The sequence below is a fragment of the Theobroma umbraticum genome, unplaced genomic scaffold, assembly GCF_002168275.2.
Source record: "Theobroma umbraticum cultivar Fairchild unplaced genomic scaffold, ASM216827v3 scaffold_30.0, whole genome shotgun sequence".
NCBI lineage: Eukaryota > Viridiplantae > Streptophyta > Magnoliopsida > Malvales > Malvaceae > Theobroma > Theobroma umbraticum.
Genome location: NW_018397254.1, coordinates 8,539,476 through 8,558,490, shown reverse-complemented (window position 1 = coordinate 8,558,490; position 19,015 = coordinate 8,539,476). Strand labels below are relative to the sequence as shown.

The following is a 19,015-nucleotide window of genomic DNA, read 5'->3' as shown; positions in this document are numbered from 1 at the left end:
GGATGCCCAATCAGGTTTTAAGTCCTTGTTTGGAAAGACCAACACGAATACCTTTCCAATTTTTCCCCACTCAAAACCTTACCAAACACGACAACATATAAACATGGTAAATTACTCAAAATATAAGGTAATTTCAAATGTCAATTTATTCAATATATTTAGTTTCTCTAATTATTTTAAATATATTATAAATTGATATTTTATGTGATATTATCAATTGATTAGGTGTAAAACATCCAAAATATATGTTAATTTTTTTTATTATTTTCTTTAAATTGGGCTTAAGTCAAAACAAGCCAAGATTACCTTCACATTCACTTTGATTTTACAAATGGACTGCAAAATAAAACTCTTCTGATCATAACTAAAGGCAGACATGTGTTGCATGTCGTCCAAGAATAAATGGTGATCCTAGTCTTAGTCAAATTGCGTCAGCGTCACACACTGATTTAAATCAGATGAAATAAGAACCATGAAATAAATCCATTTTCCATGTTACGATTGAGCAAAGTCACATCTGGCGCTGCCTTGCTCCACCCAATTTTTGTGTGAACATGTTTTAGCCTCTAGACAGTCGTAAAATTTGTCCGTATTTCCTATGCCATATTTCCAAAATAATATATGATCAAAGAGTAATAATTAAATTCAATTAGACAATTCATTTGGTGCTACATGCACGAAATTAAGATGTAACAGAAAAAAAATTAACTCTCCATTTAATTTGGTTAATCAAATTATTGAGGGAGAGTTCCATATTTGACGACATGATTAATCACTTTATGAGGACCCCATTTTTCAAATGCCCATTTGGCATCTCTAAACCCTTCACCGTAAGCATGGGAAGAATCGATTTCCACTAAATCCTTGAACGTGTGCTTCAAATTCCTAGTGAATTGAGCATTCTCGCTTCTGCTAGACGAGGCCTCCTCGTCCATCACCACGAACCAGTCCAACCACTCGTGAGCTACCACTTGGCATATTCCTTCCTCCACTTTTGGTTCCAAGTGGAAAACACCTAAACATAATGACTATCATATACTTAATTGATATATATAATTATAATTAGCGTGATTGTTGAATTATAACATTATATTTTTTTTTTTACTTCATTGTCCATGCAAATATTCACCTATTTGCCTAAACCAAGCATGCATCAATTCATGGGCCATGATTGCACCTGTCATGATCCTGCAAATCAAAGATTCCAGAGTGTTATATGCTTTTTTAGTTTAAATGAATGCATTTATTCACTCAATCCATTAAGCAAAGTAAATTAGAGGAGTACTTTGGCAAACCAAATAAAATAAGGACTGTTATGTGACTGTCATGATTTAATAGGTACTTCCTCTGCTCCACCCTAATATTCCTCCCACTTCGTGAAAGACTTTCAACCTATCATTTTCACAGTCATAAAAACAAAATATATAATAGAAAATTAGGTTTTACTATGAAATTGTTGTGACATGCAGCGGATATTAAAAGGAAATTTCTTGCTTCCCGTAGATTAAAATTAATCAACAAAAGGGAGTCTAATTTCTTTATACAATTCCTTACACTTTCAGCATAACTTTCATCTGGATTGAACATTGTGAGTCCCCACACCACGCTGTCTGGATGAATAGGCTGTATATGTTCCATCCCAACAAGTTAAATTGATAAAAAGACAAATACATATATATATATATATATATATGAAGGAATTGAGGAAGACAATAAAAGATTGCTTACTCCTGTGCTAACTCCTCGCCTGGTATGTCTCCTCATCTCTCTTCTATCCACCAAGAAGACAGGAACATGTACCTTGAATTCCACATCTTTTAGCCTCAAAAACTCAATCACATTATCTAGAATAGATTGCTTTTGCCTTGCATTTGTGATTGATGTAGCAAAACAATCCGGGCAAATGTTTCTCATGTCACCAAGGTTGATATACTCTGTGTTTGCTCCCTATATAGCATCAAGTGAATTTCTATTTCATTTTTTCATTGCCTTGGTGGTGATGGTTCAATTGGTTAATAGTGAATGATAAATTACCTTAAGCCTCATACAACCACAGCAGATCGGAGTTCCATCGGATACGTGACGGCGACAAAAATGCTGGTTCCAGAATTCACGCTTGCAAATTTCTTTCTTGGGAATCTGTAAGAAAGTCAAAAGGCTAGTATCAGTATGAGACAAACCCCATAAACTTGTCTGCATAGTGATTGAATTCAAGTTGAGATTACTTACTGATCCATCACACACATCACAAATAATTTGATAGGACTGGCGTCTGTCAGAGTTTCTTCTAGAGCGTTTCCATTGGAATCAAGTAATGAGAGTTCAATTCTCTATTCTTTTTAGTCTCTGATTAATGTAAATTTGGACTGTGCTTTACCTTCGTGGCACTGAAGATCTCACACTTTCTTCAATTGCTTTGGCTAGATCCTCATCTTCGTGCACGATATCATCTAATGAAGATTAATGAATGCATGAATGAATAAGGCAGGTAAAAGGTTCATAATTTTTGGTATGATGAATAAAATATTATGTATTTCACCAGGCACAGCTTTTCCTTTATCGCTGTTATCTAAAAGGGATAGCTGAGTAGCCAACTCGATGTCATCCATCTCATCTTGTTGCCACCGATCCTACCAATTCATACGTTCAAATCCAAACCAAAATGGTCAGTGAATGACAACAACCTTAACAACATAGATACACCATAAAATTACACACACCCAAACAAGGGCACAACAGCAGAGATGGATCATCGACGACTTGAACGGATATTTACCATTCACTTCTTCACAAGTTACTTTTGGTTTCAGAAAAAGAAGTTCAGAAGAAAGAATCATTCGATGATTTGCCGAGCAGCAACCTTTGCAGTAATGAAAGCAGCTGTGTCAATGATCATGGATCAAATTACAGAGAGCTATGAGGAGATTATATATATATTCAAATGAAACTTGAACTAACGATTGCAAAAGCTGGGAGAACTTGATCATATTATACCCTTAAAATGGTAATAATCAATGCGGAAAACATGCCTAATGCTCTTAGGTCTCAGGCAGCATGCACAGATATTGAAAACAGCATTCATTTTGTGGATAAGACTTCATTAAGAGGCAATGCATAATGAACGAAATGATGATATCCCATCAAATTTTATACGAGCATTATTAGCGAATCTACAAGAATTTATCATTTCATGTAATGTGGTATTCACTGGATTAATTGTATTTTCTTGCATGTTGTTTACCCCTCTCCAGAGGATTTAAGGTGATGACTTGAGTTGCGGCATAACAACTCAGTTGAATGGAATTGAAATATAAGATGGAATTAATTTTTTATTTATAAAAAAATAGGGTATAAAAATTTTTCCAGCCATAGAAAAAGGGAAAAGGAAAAATCAGTAGGTGTGCCAACAGGGATTCCTGGGGGACCCATCATATCAAGATGGAGTGGCGGGTGCCTCAACTACCAATCAAAAATAAGTTCGTCCAGATAAACTGTTTAAGTTTCCTTTTGAGGTTTGAATTGAGGAGCTTTGCTTGCTTTTGTTCTGCTTCAAATGATGGAGAGTTGCTGCCTACAGTCACCAGCCGTTGCAACCGTACCCTCCTCCCTGCCCAGGAGTGGGTTCATTGAGAAACCTCTTGGATATGGTCGAGTTTTCAAGCTTCCCAGATGTAAAAGATACCCACTTAGCAGAAAGCTCAAAGTGTTTGATTTCAGAGCTCAAGCTTCAGGTAAAAAGATTTTAGAAATTCTCCTACATTTGGTCAATTTGCTATTCTTTTTTTTGGGCTGTTCTCTATGCTTTCTGTCAAATGCTGTATCCTTTTATTTTTGCAGTTGACATGTATGTTTTAACATAAGCTTTCAATAACTCTTTGTTCTGAAAATGCTTTGACAAGTGAGCATCAAACCAATGTAGTAGGCCTGCTTCACTAGGTTCCTGTGAAATTTTAACGTAAGATATTGATCAATTTCACTTAAATTATTATGCAAAATCTTTGCAAATAAGGGATGAGCATGTAGCCGTTTGATCAATATCAAAGGAATTTAAAGGGTACCCAAATTAGCAATGGTATGTCTTTGTGTCATTGAAATATTTTTGCAATTAAATTTTTAAGGAATATTTTTCAAACAATGTGGACTAGTAAACAATTGGCATATGTATATAGTTATCTGTATATATTAATTTTCTGATCTCTTTTGTCCAGAAATGACAGATCAGAGTCCATTTGGATATTTCATTGTCAAATTGACTTCTAGATTAGACTGGAAGAGTATACTAGATTGACATTTTGAAATTCAATCTGGACTTAATTATCATGATTCTTCCATCATTTCAAGATTTCCAAAAAAAAAAAAATTGTAGCCCAATGAAAAGGGGTTTTCATTAGAATTGCGCTGGTAAAACCATTTAGGTAGAACTTAGGGAGTCCTAGGACAGACACTTCTTCCTTATGATAGTTCAGCTGTTGGGGGATCAGATACAGTTGCAGAAATATGTCTTTGCATTTGACATAAGAGAAAGGTGGTGGAGAACCCAACAAGTGTAAACAAAAGCTAATTGATAAAGGGAATGAACCATTGCATTATTGCTTTCAGCAGTTTCTTTATTCCGTCCTCAGTGGAAAGAATGTATTTTTCCTCCCTCTCCCCCTTTCTCATGTATTAACTACCAAATGGTAAGTATCTTACCTTTTTCATTACTAGGCACAACAAAAACTAAGTCAGAGGTGGCTGGAGCAATTTCAAACAAAGCAGATTCAAAAGATGAGGATCTTGCTTTTGTCGCTGGCGCAACTGGTAGAGTAGGATCTCGAACAGTAAGGTTATAACTCACTGGCAGCTTTACTAGAAAGTTAAACAACTAGATGTTCACTTTTAAATTGTGCTAACAGCTCATCACTCTCCAGGGAGCTTTTGAAACTTGGTTTTCGAGTTAGAGCTGGAGTTAGGAGTGCTCAGAAAGCAGAAACTCTTGTGCAGGTTTATGTTTTACTTGTTAAAAAGTATTAATCTTTTCTTGTCAGCATTCCCAAATTATGTTTATATTGATGAGAAATTTGAATGCAGAGTGTCAAGAAGATGAAGCTTGACTCTGAAGGAACTACACGTAAGGACAAGAGAGCCTACGGATATTGGTTCCTTCTTATACTTTATTGCTCTCAACATTTGATAAAACTAAGATTTATGTTTTTAGTATTTGAAATGATAATGTTATTCTTACTCCCCATTTCTACTCATCCTGTCCACTCATTCGATCACTGCCATCTGCCTCATGTGAATCTCACCTTAGGGAAAATTGTGGTGAGATGAGTGGAGGTGGTGCAGAATTTATAAGTATATCGGCACTCTATAAATATTCCAATTGGATAATAATGAACTCAGAGTAAGTAACAGGCAATCTTTGGTCTTTAGACCAGCTGTAGAAAAGCTTGAAATTGTGGAATATGACTTGGAGAAACAAGATACCATTGCACCAGCCTTAGGCAATGCATCAGTGGTCATATGCTGCATTGGTGCCAGTGAGAAGGAAGTTTTTGACATTACAGGACCTTATCGGATTGATTACCAGGCCACTCAGAATCTTATTAATGCAGGTAAACAAGATGGTCAACCACTAACATGTCTGTTAGTTTGCATTTGGCATGCTAGCATCTGGAGCTCGGAAGGCCTTCTGCAATTATTCTTTTTTTTCAAAAAAAAAAGGGAGAGATAAACCATCTGTGCATTATTTATTTTTTAAATTATACTTTTCTAAGCGTAGACAAATCTTGCTAGAGAAAGGTGAAGTTAGATAGTAAATGAGAGAAATGAAGTGTTCAGTTCTAGACCACTTATTTGATGAGTTTTCCTCAGTATTTATACAATAACATTGTCCTCTCTAAGCTCTAAATGCTAAAACTTGTACTCTTTCTGATGGTGCAGCAACTGTGGCAAAAGTTAACCACTTTATTTTGGTTTCGTCTTTGGGAACAAATAAAGTTGGATTTCCTGCAGCTATTCTCAAGTAAGTTTCTTTTTTTTTCAAAAAGAGGGTTTTCTGCTTAACATTTTGGAACATATATACTATTTTCTGATAGATTGGAACAAAGATTCAGTGTTTTTTTTTGTCTCTTTTATCATTTTCCATTTAAGTTTGTTTTGGGGCGTCTTGATCTGGAAGAGGAAGGCAGAAGAAGCACTCATTGCAAGTGGTCTTCCTTACACTGTAAGTGGATCTTGAAGTACCTGCAAATTTTATTAGATTACCAGCTTTAGAGATGCATCATACCTGGATTTAATTACTCATCTTGAAGTGCCTGTTCAGATAGTCAGACCAGGAGGAATGGAGCGGCCCACTGATGCTTTCAAGGAAACTCATAATATTACACTCTCTACTGAAGATACTTTATTTGGTGGCCTGGTGTCAAATCTTCAGGTGTATATATATATATATTTTTATATTTATAATCTTAATTTTCATATTGCAATTTTTTAAGCCTTTCTTGCAAAATAAGCCTAACAATATTAGTTCCACTGAAGGTGGCAGAACTCATGGCATGCATGGCCAAAAACCGCAGCCTTTCCCACTGTAAGGTGGTGGAAGTCATTGCAGAAACAACTGCTCCATTGAGACCTATGGAGGAACTTCTTGCAAAGATACCATCTCAGCGTGCCGACATTTGCTCACCTAAGGTATTTTTTTTCCTTTTTCATTCTTAAAGGACAGAAAAGACTTTGCACTAATCAATGAACATCGAACACAATTGAGAAACTGGGTGCAAGAGTTTGAGCTAATGAAGTGTAATCTCAAACTACTGGAGTAGAGAGCATATAAAACATTCTATGAGATTCGGAGCCTTTCCATCATCTAAGACATGACTTTTTGAGTAGGATGACTGTCCTCTTTTTTTTTTACTACACTGCATATCACCTATAAAAAATTGCTTAAAGTGTTTGATAAAGAAACTATAAAGTGTTCCTAAAGAAGAGATGATCTTTTTCACGGTTAGTCTCTCATCTGTATCAAGAGCAGTAATCAAAAGTTCATATGAGGCCTAACCATATCAGCATGGTGGCTGAGGGATCAACAGGCAGGGTTGAATCCACAGTTCATCTTTAAATGTTGTCATGGGTTAGTAAGTGATGCGTAACATGAAATAGTTAAGAGGAGAAAAGCCAGTGTTCCCATTTAATATCCCTAGATTATTCAGTTGCAGAAACAACCTTAGTGTCTAATTAACTTTCTGTTCTGGTGTAAACAGGAATCTGATGCTCCTTCTAAGTCTGATTCAGCACCTGCTAAAAGCATCATAACTGAGAAACCAATTACTCCCAGTGAGAAGAAACCTGAGCAAGCAAAAGCTGTGGAACCAAGGCCACTCTCTCCCTATACCGCGTAAGCCAATCTATTTAACAGTAGCTGAATTATTGCCTTCGTTATTAGGTAGATGTCAAGAATATGAGCCATTTTATTAGGAGCTGATTTGATTTTAATAGCTATGAGGACTTGAAGCCACCTAGCTCTCCTAGTCCAACACCAAGTGACCACAAAGTAGTAAGTTCCAGTGCCTCAACACCAGTAGAAAATGTCTCAACTTTGACTGGAGGCAACAGTGCACCAACTGCTGTGGCTACTGGCATCACTGAAAAGGATTCTTCCTAGCAGTCAACTTATCATTCACCCTATTGTGCATAAGTTTGCTAATGTTTTATGGGGTTATCCATCTTTTGCTGGTCACATTTTTGCTATGCTGCCCACCAACTGTCAGAACTTTTTCACATTTTAGTAGGTTTTTTACCTAGTATCTCATTAAATTATATGATAAGACGTAAGAAGTTAAACACTCAAGCCTGTTGGTTTTGATTTGCATCAATATTTTTTTTTTATTTATATGACTTTTGATTTACTTATTTTCCTTGTTGAACAACCTACCTTTTCCATTGGTTTGAATTTTCATTTAGCCATTTCTTTTCTTAGCTTTTTACATTCTTCTCCTTTCAATTCATTATAGCCCTCCATTTTTTCAGATATGATGATCTTAAGCCCCCTTCATCACCATCTCCTTCTGCCCCAACAGCGGCATCTGCAGACAGCGGGTTCCAAGGTGCTGAATTGTCCATAAACAGCACAGCTCAATCTCCAATAGCAGATAAACCAAGTGATAAACAGCATAATCCCGGACCAACATCGAGACCACTTTCTCCTTTTACAATGTGAGTTTCCCTGGTTTTCTTCTCCTGGTTTCCTGCTTTGCTTTTCTTTATTTAAGTATGTTTTCATGAAGTCAATGATTTCATAAGTAGTTGAAGTAATCTTCGATGGTAGATATATGAATATTGCTGACTCCAAGGTCACTTGTGGATATGAAATCTTTTTCTTATTAAATATATGTGGCCTTCTTAGTGACTTTAGTTTCTTGATGCAAGAAATATATGTTAAACTTGCTAGTGTGCATAATCTAGAGCTCTTGAAGCTCCCCAGTCACCAGAAAGGACTGTTGTCTTCTTGATTCTGTTTGTTTACAGAGATACTAGTTTAGGCCTTATCTTGTTATGTTGTCAGGAATATTATAGTGAATTAAGTTTCTTCTTTCTTTCTTCTATAAAATTACAGGTATGAGGACTTGAAGCCTCCAACATCACCAATACCATCCCCAAGGAAATCTTAAGATAACAAACTACTGGTCACTCAAACAAGGAATAAGTCCAAAATCCTTGATATTTTGGCTTCTTGTGGGAAATTAGCCGCCTGGAAGTAATCATCAATAGATGACTGTCACCAAACCATGAAAGCAAATTGGAACTTGATTCATCACTTTAATTATGTGAAGAGCCAAGCAACTTAATATGCGGGAGTATTTGAAAATTTCTTGTTATATGATGCTGAGTTTGTGACAACATGCCTTTGTTCCCTTCCTCCTTTGGTCATTACTTCTGGAAATTATTTGATACATTTTTACTGATGCTTTAGAACATAAATTACAATAAAATTCCATTTGAATGTATTTTTCAGAAGGATGTCTTTACTCTGAGTTTTCAAACTTCAAACTTTTTCCTTTTCTCCACTCTTTTTTCTTCGTGAGGCAGCTTTAACTAAAAGACCTCTAAATAAAATTTCATTTAACCGGAAAGAACAAAGCATTATAATGCTGCTGCAGACTTCAGAAGCAACACAAGTCAAGAAAAAAGTGAAACAACGTCCAAGAGACTAAGCAGTCTCAAACTGCAACATACGGGTTCATCAAGAAAAGACCATATCATCTCTAGACCCAGGATCATCAGAGCAGAACAAGACAAGCAGCACCTGTATGCATTTTTGATCTAGCTGTCTCAGCTGGGGAGGATATTCCATTGATTACTGCAAGTCAAACTGAGCTGTTGTCTAGGACTATTATATATATATATATATATATATATATTACCAACAGCAACAACATGAGCAACGGTGGAATAATAACCTTTCTTGCAATTGATTAGCATACGTTCATCAGGACTCCAAAGTCACACCACAGGAGAACTATCTCCGGAACAGAGTAGTAGAGTTTTGCCCTGTTTTTAAGCCTCTTGATCTTTTTCTCTCCCAACTGCAATCAATGGGATTTTAGAAAAGATGATCTTTAAACGTTTAAAAGTAAGCTAGTGCCCGACGCTACCTGAACTAATCTTACTTGACCACAAACAAACTATTGAAATAAACAAGCTTGGCTCATGTCACCTACATCATTTTGCTCTGTTCTAAAAGAATAATATATCATTTGGCTATATCAAGCAAATTTTAAAATAATATAACATTTGACTATTGTCTGTAGACCGCTAGTTCTCTTCATGCTCGAAATATCTGGTGGTATGAAAATGAGAACATTATATAACAATAATTTTTAATTAATTATTAATGCAGGAATCAGTAGGGATGAGTAAATAATAAGGAAAACTCTCTCTTTTTTTTAATGAAAAATAGTAGCTCTAAAACTAAGGATTTGGTAGGGTTTTAAAGCGCTACAGGAGGCGAACCCAAGGTGAAGACAGAAGGGAAAGCCGAACAACCCGACAAACAAAAAATGGACACGGATCAAAACCCAGTGCAGAACATAAAAACCATGATCCTCCTTCATCCGCTTCGCCTACCTTGATCCTAACTACTGGTAACCTTTTCCTGTTTCAAGTTTTTTTGTCCATTTCTGTCTCCCCTCCACACGCCCACCCCCCCCCCCCCCACCCTTTTTTTTTTTTCTCTTGTCACATCTTTATGCTTTCTTATTCTTATTCTTTGTTTGTATTGCAGGAACCAGCGTTTCTCTAATGAGGAACACTATGAGTGGTTCAAAGATTACTCTCATTTTCGCCATCTCATTCAAGCCCACATCAAACCCAATTCCTCGGTACGTTCTCTTTCTGTCTCTTTATTGTGTGAATGCCTCTTGCTTCATATTTATATGGGTTTTGGGTGAAATTCTAGTCATTCAGCTAAAAATGTGTACTTCAAGTCATAAAAGCAAATGGGTAGTCGCTTAATTTGGTTTCTGAGCTGCGCTTTTGTTAATAAGCTCCGTTTTGGTTGATGCTTTGCTTTTTGTTATTTGTTTGTTATTTACTCATTTTGTATTTTTTTTTTTACCTTTTCTTTTTTGTTCATTTTTTGCAAGAAAAAGAAAGGCAAAAACAAAAACATCAAACGTAGGAGTCTAAATTAAATTCTTGATTTTTAGCCTAATAATTGAGTGAATTGGAAAAAAGAACAAAGAAAGATCTTACTTTACACAGTAGGCCTATATAAGCTCTTAGAGCCTTGGTTCTATTGGAGCAAAATAGCAGCTAGGCTTGTGTTAATTCTGGGCTGGGATAACAAGCCATAAAATGCAAAGCTTTGCATTGGTATTTGCCTATTTGGTAGTCGCAGCTTACTTGGTTTCATCTTTATTTTCATTATGGTTGTGCTTGATTCTGATGGGATCAGATTACTTTAATATATAATGATGAGAAAATTATATGATGAAGGTGTTGGAACTGGGCTGTGGGAACTCACAGTTGTGTGAAGAGCTCTACAAGGATGGGATCACTGAGATAACATGTATTGATTTGTCATCTGTTGCGGTCGAGAGGATGAAGGAAAGGTTATTGTCTAAGGGAAACAAAGGTGTCTCTAGCAGATATTTTCTGAAGTTTCTAACTTTCTATTTCATTTTCCATTTTTGTTTTTTTGGCCTGTTAGAATTTGAAGCTTGATTTGAGTCTGATGAATTTGCACATGAACTCTTGTCTGAGTTTTTGAGATCATTGAACTAAGTAATGCATATGACATTTATGGAAGTAAATTCTTGTCATTTTTGTTGGGGTGATGTGTTATGATCCCTCTGCCAATTCAAGGTAGGAGATAGCACCCTAGACAATTCGATAGCTATTTGTAGTCTTTTCATTTCCAGACTCCAGAAAACCATGAGAATATAAAATTGTCCTGGTGAGTGCCAGAAACATGAATGCTTCAATTGTTTGGGCATATGAAATCCATACTGCAGATAAGGGTTTGTTTATTTGTCAACTATTATTGGCTAAGTTGATCAAATTTCACTATTTCAGAAAGATCTCCTTTTTCAGTTAAAGTTCCATTTGGTTGATGTTTTTACCATTTGCTCTTCTTTTCTTTTCTTTTTTTTTTTTCAAAACATGAATAGAAAGCAAAATGGAAAAAATAAAACTTGAAGAAGAAAAAAAAAAGACAAATAGCAAAAGTATCAACCAAACAAAACCTTTTTTGTTCTGAGAAAAGTAATGATTATATTTCTTGTTATCTTGGAAGCTTTGGTAATGGTGGAAACAGAATTCTTTTCGCCAGAACTAGGTTATCTTTGGACCTAGTTTCATTCATCAGTTTTTCCTTTCTTGTTGCCTCTTCATCAGAAATAAAAGTGCTGGAAGCAGACATGCTAGACCTCCCCTTTCACAGCGAGTGTTTTGATGTGGTTATTGAGAAAGGAACCATGGTAAACAGATAATCAAGTTGACTTTTCTTTTACACATACTGAAATTTTAGTTTGGTTTTCTTAATTCTATTGTTATTATATCTTCACTGCCTACTGTTCTTAATTTATTTTTTAGTGAGTCTATTATTTCTATTAATTTTTTTCTTCCTTGTAATTTCTTTGAAGGATGTACTGTTTGTGGACAGTGGTGACCCATGGAATCCACAGCCTGGAACAGTATCCAAGGTCATGGCAATGCTTGAAGGTGTTCATAAGGTTTTGAAGCCCGATGGGATTTTCATATCAATTACTTTTGGCCAGGTACAACAATCAAATACATGGGGTTTTAGCCTTTTGTAAATATTTAGGATATTGTTCTTACTTCCAATTTTCATTTCATACAGCCACACTTCAGGCGGCCTTTCTTTCTTAATCCCAAATTTACATGGTCTGTTGAATGGAGTACTTTTGGAGATGGTTTTCACTATTTTTTCTATATCTTGAGGAAGGTTAGTCCAGACTCCTTAATGTCTTGTATTTTTGGTATTTTGTGTTCTTGACAAGGCTTCATGTGGAATGTTCGCCAATAGGCAGCTAGCTGTCACATGGAGTTAAAAAATTAAACTTTTCTCTTTAACACGCTCATTATATACTCTTGGGAGTCAACAAGTTTGTTATAAGCAATGCATGTAATATCATCAGAATTTTGCAAGAGTGATACTCTAATAAGTTTCTCTGATGAGTGATTCCTGGGAATTACTTGTGAACCTGGAATGCTATAATGAAAAACTGAACCTGTGTTTGTGGTGTAAAATTGACACTTTTAGCATTTTTCAGGGAAGGAGGTCTTTAAATGGTGGGGAGTCCACTGAAAAGATTGAGATGCCGACAATTTGTTTGTATCAGGAAGAATTAGAGGGTGAAGATTATATTTTTCGAACAAATATTGATGAGATAGATTGTTAGAATCAGTGTAACTCTTTTCTTTATAGATTTCCTGCTGTAAACGTTGCTAATGAAGCTGCAGAAGGCAACATATACCTTGAATGCTATTCAATCAGTGCAATGTCAAATATGAATCTGAGAAGATTTTAAGCCATCTTGAACTGTTGCTGCACCTGTGAGTCCAAGTAGCACTACAATCTTTCAAAGCTCATGGACTTCAAACCTTCTTGTTCAACCAATGTTTCTAATGTAACGGAAAATAGTTATGGTTAGATGTTTCAACTTCTGCCTTCTCTGTGGATAACTGGATGTGCTCGAGTTATAATGCAAGGGTCCATGGAAATGACAAGGATTTGCTGAAGGCGTCCTCTGACAGTACTAGTATTACTGCCAGGACAAGGGTGTCGAAAACCTTGCAATAGAATGCTCCCTACTTCTTGATCTCCTAAGTAGACATGGTTGGGAAGTTTTGTACCATCTGTTTGTACTTTGCAGTTAAGTCCTCTAGGGTCCATTTGTATTGCATAACATTATAAACTGTGTTGTTATATCTCCAAACAAAAATATCTGCAATTCCATGAAATTCTGTAATTCTATTCTACTTGTATCTGTTCGTATTGGAATGACCTAAGGTAGCAAAAATGGGAAAAGGAAAACTAGGAAAGAAATCAGTGAGCTGTCTAGGGCAAAAATTAAAACAAGAACAACTTGTTAGGGTCCAAACGAAAAACATTAAAACAAGGAAAACAGGAACAACTTGTTGGAAGAAAAACATAAAAACGTTTGAAGTTTCCATCAAAAAACCATTAAAACGCTAGAGGGTCCAACTGGGGTCCAAAGAACAGGAAGGATAGGGTCCAAATGAGGCCCAAAAAACACGAAGGAAAACATTAAAACGGTAGAGGGTCCAAATAAAGTCCAAAAAATAAGAAAAACGCTAGAGAGTCGAGGAAAACATTAAAACGCTAGAAGGAGGGGTCGAACCTCCGACCTTATGGTTAACAGCCATACGCTCTAACCGACTGAGCTATTCCAGCTATTATTTTTTCAGTTCTTATAATAACACCTAAATCAATTTTTTATTGTGCTTTTTTTATATCAATGTTTAAATTTTTTTAACTTCATCTCTCACCATAACCAAAACTCTAACAAACCGGTGTTGCTAACATGATCTTTTCTCTATTTGAATTAATTTAGAGATGATTGACTATTGCATTTAGAATTATCAAGAGCAAGATAAAATAAAAATAAATTTAATATTTGTAAAAAAGAAAGTAGAGTTATGAGATTTGGAATATTCTAATTCTTTCCTTTCTATCTTTGGGTTTTATTCAAAGTTTACTTTAATGTTTACTGAATAATCTTTTAATTCTTTTATTTTTTAACAAAAGCAAAAGTCTAGTAAAGACGTTCAACGGCTATGTAGCCATTTCTCAGCCACTTTACAAACGGGTAAAGGTACGATGATCCAACGGCTCGGCTTTGTCCTCATCATTTTAAACACCCTTATTCCAACGGTCAAAAAACCCAATCCATTCAAATACCCAGAATCTCTGCTTCAAGGAAACTAGCCGTTACGTTTCATCAAATCTTCAAGATTCTTTGGCATTCACAATCTTACCATTCTTGCTCCAAAGACTTTCATTTTATATCCATTCTAAACCCAAAATCCGGTTGAATTGAACGAATCAATAGAGTAAAAAAAGGGGGGAAATTTACAAAGGGAAACATTCACCATGGCCTCACCTGCGAAGACTTCTTCTTCTTCATCACTCCCATGTAGAACGAACCCTAATATGAAAAAATCTGAAATTAGTGATCCTATGAGAAGAAGTTTCAGTGGAAACCCCTTTGCAAAGCCGTCTATTGTCACAAATCCCAGAACCTTTAACCCCAGCACTCCTGCGAATAGTCCTTCAGGTAACAGTTTCTTTTACTGTTCCATTTCTTTTTCTTTCTTTGCCTTTCTTTTTCCATTTTAAGAGATGTAATGTTTGGTTACTAGGAATTTGGGATATTAAATAAAGGGAAATCAAAATTGAGGCATTATTTTGTTCATGCTGTCTGGGTTATGAAGGGAATAAAAAAAAGGGGAGATTGGGTTTGAATCTTTGTTCCTTTTATGTTAGTTTTGTTAGAAAATAGTCATCTGCTATGAGAATCAAGTAATGTTTATCTGTTTAACTTTGATCACTTTGAGTGAAAATTAACGAAACTGAGTGGAAAATCTATGTACTGCTATGTATTTGTGTTATCCGGGTTATAAAGTTAGTCGCCTTTCTAAGTCATTGATACTAACAGACTCTGCATTTTGTGTTTTTGATCTGCATGTTTTGGTAGAAAATATACATTTTTCAGCATAATACTCTACTTGTATCATAATGGGTATTTTAAAGTGACTTTCGGTAGGAGGCTAGCTAGTCCCATAGCTAGAGAAGTTGGAATAGGAAATTTCCTACGAAACAAACAGAAAGAGCTATAATTCTGATACTTTATCTTTGTCTTAACAACTTCCAGATTTTACTCGAAGACATTCCACTAGCAGAGAAAGTGTAGCTTCTTTGCGTGATTCTGACAAAGAAAACAGTAAAGACCAGAATCCAAAACCAACAAGAGTCAGATCACCTGCTCCTTCAAAGGGTTCAAAGAATTTCATGTCACCGACAATCTCTGCTGCTTCAAAGATCAATGCATCACCGAGAAAGAAAATCTTGGTTGAGAGGAATGAATCAGTTCGATCTTCTGTTTCCTTCTCTGATGTAAAAAGCCTAATCAAAGAAGATAATGAGTCAACACCGGAGATTGGTTTGAAGCAGAAGAGGGTTTCATTCTCTGATGTTAAAAGCGTGATCATGGAAGATGAGGCAACACCGGAGATTGGTTTGAACCAGAAGAAGGTTTCATTCTCTGATGTTAAAAGCACAATCATGGCAGATAATCAATCAACTCCAGTGATTAGTGTGAATCAGAAGAAGGTGACATTCGCTGATGTAAAAAGTGTAGTCACGGACGATGATGAGTCAACTCCACGGATTGGTTTGAAGCAGAAGAATGTTGAGGTCCCTCATGATTCATCAAGCAGCAACCATGAATATGAGGAACCTTTGAAAAGCAACGCAGATTTTGATTATAAGGTGCCCAAAAATGATTCTGACTTGTTGCTGGAAACCGTTACAGAGGAAAATGATTCTGTTAATGTGGATCCCAGCTTCAAGATTAGTCCTAGAGTTTCTATTTCACCTTCATGTCCTATTTTAGCACCACTTGATGCAGATCCATCGATGCCTCCTTATGACCCTAAAACCAATTACCTTTCTCCAAGGCCTCAGTTTCTTCACTATAGGCCAAATCCTCGAATTGACCTCTATAGGGAAAGAGAAGGTAAGCAGCTCGAGGAGCACTTTGCATCTGAAAGCTATTCAGATACTGATGTTACTGAAGAAACACAGTCCGAAGCTTCACAGAGAGAATCTGAGGATATATCTTCAGAGGAAACAATGAAAGGAGAAGAAGAGGAGGAGGAGCTTTATGTATCTGAACCAAACCCAATTGCCCCTGACATTGTTGAAGAGAGTGTTGAGGCTAAAACGTCCAAGCCACGTTTCTCTACCAGATCAAAGTTCCTTGCTTTCCTTCTGGTCCTGGCATTTGCTTACTTTTCAATTCTAGTAGTAAATTCTCCTACCTTTGCTCCTTCTGGGTTGGAAGATTTAAGCCTATCAATTCAGCTCCCGCCAGAAGTCACTGAATTTGCAAAAGCTAATTTTGACCGGTTCACTCAATATCTTCAGCATTTGTCAGCTAGGTTCTTGTCTTGTGTTTCCAACATCATTTCCAGTTCAAGAGAAGTGCACAGAACGGTTTCCTTTCAGTATGCTAATTTGAGTCATTTGCTAGAGGATCATATCAATGAGGGGCACCTAATGTTTGATTGCAGTGTATTGGATCCTGTGAGGGAGAGGGGTTCTGGAACTGAACTGTTTGAGGACACATATCATCGAGAGATTGAAGCAGATGAGGCAGTAGATGAAGATGATGAAAAAGAAATTGAAGAACAAGACGGCCAAGAGAGTCAAGGTCCTGAAAACTTGGAACTGGTTTCAGGAGAAGAACCTGATGAAGCGCAGCAAGGGATTGAGGCAGAGATGATTGAACTGGATCATTTAGAAGCTGAGGAGAATAAAGGAGTTGAATTTTCCGCTCAGATTGATGCTGGACATCAAAGCAATGTGAACCTTAACCACCTGCCAAGCATAATCCCACAGGCTGCTGAGGTATCCAAATCTGGGAACACTGAGGGTGTTGACTTGAACGACATTGCTGAAATCGTGTTCCCTAAGGAAGAATTGATGTCTCAAAACCCCAAAATTGAAGCTCTCACTGACGACTCTCAAAGTTCTGAAGTAGTGGATTCTGCAATTAATGGGCCAGAAGACCGATTTATTGCAAAGAATGTGATGGCTTTTTCTTTACTTTTGTTATGTCTATTAGCAGCTACGGCAGCTTTCATGTACCCAAAGAGAGGAAAGCCCTCCGTGCCAAATGCTGCAGTACCTGTGCAACAACAAGTGCTGGCCAAGAAATCTGAAGACAGTCCAGTGTCAGTTAGCTCAAATGATACAATCCATGAAAGGCTATCTTCCAAGAATTTGCAGACAGAAGTAGATATGTCTAATGAGTCGTGCCCATCAGAAATGAGCAGCTGCCAGAGAACCTCATCTTCTTATAGCAAGATGGGACTCAAGGAATCAAATGAATATCAAAGCCAAGAAAGGAAGCCCAGGAAGAATAACAGGAGAGAGTCTCTTGCTTCATCAGATTATTCTACGGGTTCCCCTTCTTATGGTAGTTTTACAACGTACGAGAAGATACCAAACAAGCATGTAAGCTTCCCCTTTTTATTGCCATTCTTACACTTGTCTAAGATCATGTTCTAACAACAAGCCAGAACATGTTTCTTACACTTTTTGCTTTATTTCTTTGTTTTAAAGGGAGGAGGAGATGAAGAAATAGTTACCCCAGTTAGGCGTTCGAGCAGAATCAGAAACCAAGTCACTTCTCCATGATGATTGACAAGGTGTATCTTATGTTAGCTACAATTGCACTGCTGTGCAATTCTACTGTTATTGGATGCTGACATAGATTAGGGCTTAATTGTAATTTGAACACGTTGTATATGGATGGTGTCCATCGATCAACTTTGATTCTTACCAATCTATTTTAAATTTCTTCTTTCTTTCTTAAATGTGGTACAATGGAACAATGGTCTTCACTGTTCATTACCTTCTTAAAGGGTTCTTTTGGTAAGGAGAGAGGTAGTATTATGATGAATAAATACGTCCTAAGAGGTAATAATAGAAAAGAAAATTGAAACAATCATTGATAAGGAATACAAATTAGAGAAAAAGTAAAAACCGCATGTTGGTTTCTCGATCTTGGACTATGTTCACGCCTCACTCTTTGAACCTTCTGTAAAAGAGACTGAATAAGAGTTCGTTAAGATGCGAGCATAAGTTCTTTCAAAGAGAAGTCAGCATATGTTTGTTTGGCTATTGGTGTATGAGACGTCCAACTTGAAGAAGGCTTAAGAAAGAGCTCCCGTTCTTGACTCTAGAGAGTGAAGCTCTATACTTGGAATGAAAGTGTTGTCAACTCTGCTTGGCATGCCAAGGACGTTCTTTATGCCCTTTACCTCTAACCAGGTCTGACTTTTATGAGAGGGATGACTTTATGACTTTCTTAGTGAACTCCTCTTTTTCGAGAATTAGAGTTGTGGGGGATGAATTATCAAATTCTATTACGTTAAATGGATTAAAATAGAATTAAGTATCATTGCTCTTATTTTAAATCGTCAAAGCATATCTGTTCGTAATTTTTTTTTTAAAAAATAGAATAACTATCATTCTTTTTTATTTTAAGTTGATAGACTACATTTTTTCGTGAAATTTTTCTAAAATAAAATTAAACATCATTTTCTCGAATTGGAAAATGATATTTATTTTAATAGTAAGTGTTTTTTGAAAGATATTTATTTTTAAATAAATATTTAATATTTATGCTTTTGTTGGATTAATTTTTGTGTTTTCAAATCCTCAATTTATACCTTTAAATGATGACAATAAATATTATTT

The 19,015-nt window shown here is 36.2% G+C and overlaps 4 protein-coding genes and 1 non-coding gene across 5 annotated transcripts; 3 read left to right on the top strand and 2 right to left on the bottom strand.

Annotated features, from left to right (window-relative positions):
- Positions 1-734: 734 nt before the first annotated feature.
- LOC110428074 (protein DA1-like) lies at positions 735-2,609 on the bottom strand. Its single transcript, XM_089785376.1, has 9 exons — positions 2,540-2,609; positions 2,378-2,450; positions 2,230-2,287; positions 2,035-2,139; positions 1,729-1,947; positions 1,555-1,623; positions 1,286-1,392; positions 1,130-1,188; positions 735-1,015 (listed from the first exon to the last, which is right to left on the bottom strand). The coding sequence occupies exons 1-9, from the start codon at positions 2,607-2,609 to the stop codon at positions 735-737; spliced, it is 1,041 nt and encodes a 346-aa protein (XP_089641502.1).
- An 881-nt stretch (positions 2,610-3,490) lies between these two features.
- Positions 3,491-8,997, top strand: TIC62 (NAD(P)-binding Rossmann-fold superfamily protein). The gene is made up of 12 exons (XM_021435578.2): positions 3,491-3,731; positions 4,708-4,825; positions 4,911-4,983; positions 5,071-5,110; positions 5,421-5,597; positions 5,926-6,007; positions 6,136-6,208; positions 6,308-6,418; positions 6,523-6,675; positions 7,245-7,378; positions 8,011-8,196; positions 8,597-8,997. The coding sequence occupies exons 1-12, from the start codon at positions 3,554-3,556 to the stop codon at positions 8,649-8,651; spliced, it is 1,380 nt and encodes a 459-aa protein (XP_021291253.1). The 5' UTR covers positions 3,491-3,553; the 3' UTR covers positions 8,652-8,997.
- Positions 8,998-9,709: 712 nt separating this feature from the next.
- On the top strand, positions 9,710-13,475 carry LOC110421877 (S-adenosyl-L-methionine-dependent methyltransferases superfamily protein). Its single transcript, XM_021435591.2, has 7 exons — positions 9,710-10,124; positions 10,265-10,361; positions 10,978-11,116; positions 11,878-11,960; positions 12,126-12,260; positions 12,344-12,448; positions 12,777-13,475. The coding sequence occupies exons 3-7, from the start codon at positions 11,083-11,085 to the stop codon at positions 12,903-12,905; spliced, it is 486 nt and encodes a 161-aa protein (XP_021291266.2). The 5' UTR covers positions 9,710-10,124; positions 10,265-10,361; positions 10,978-11,082; the 3' UTR covers positions 12,906-13,475.
- Positions 13,476-13,847: 372 nt separating this feature from the next.
- TRNAN-GUU (transfer RNA asparagine (anticodon GUU)) lies at positions 13,848-13,921 on the bottom strand. Its single transcript has one exon. It is a non-coding gene; the product is annotated as a tRNA-Asn (tRNA).
- A 518-nt stretch (positions 13,922-14,439) lies between these two features.
- Positions 14,440-18,128, top strand: LOC110413573 (uncharacterized). Its single transcript, XM_021424434.2, has 3 exons — positions 14,440-14,804; positions 15,402-17,767; positions 17,876-18,128. Exons 1-3 carry the CDS (start codon positions 14,621-14,623, stop codon positions 17,948-17,950), a joined length of 2,625 nt encoding a protein of 874 aa, XP_021280109.1. The 5' UTR covers positions 14,440-14,620; the 3' UTR covers positions 17,951-18,128.
- Positions 18,129-19,015: the final 887 nt, after the last annotated feature.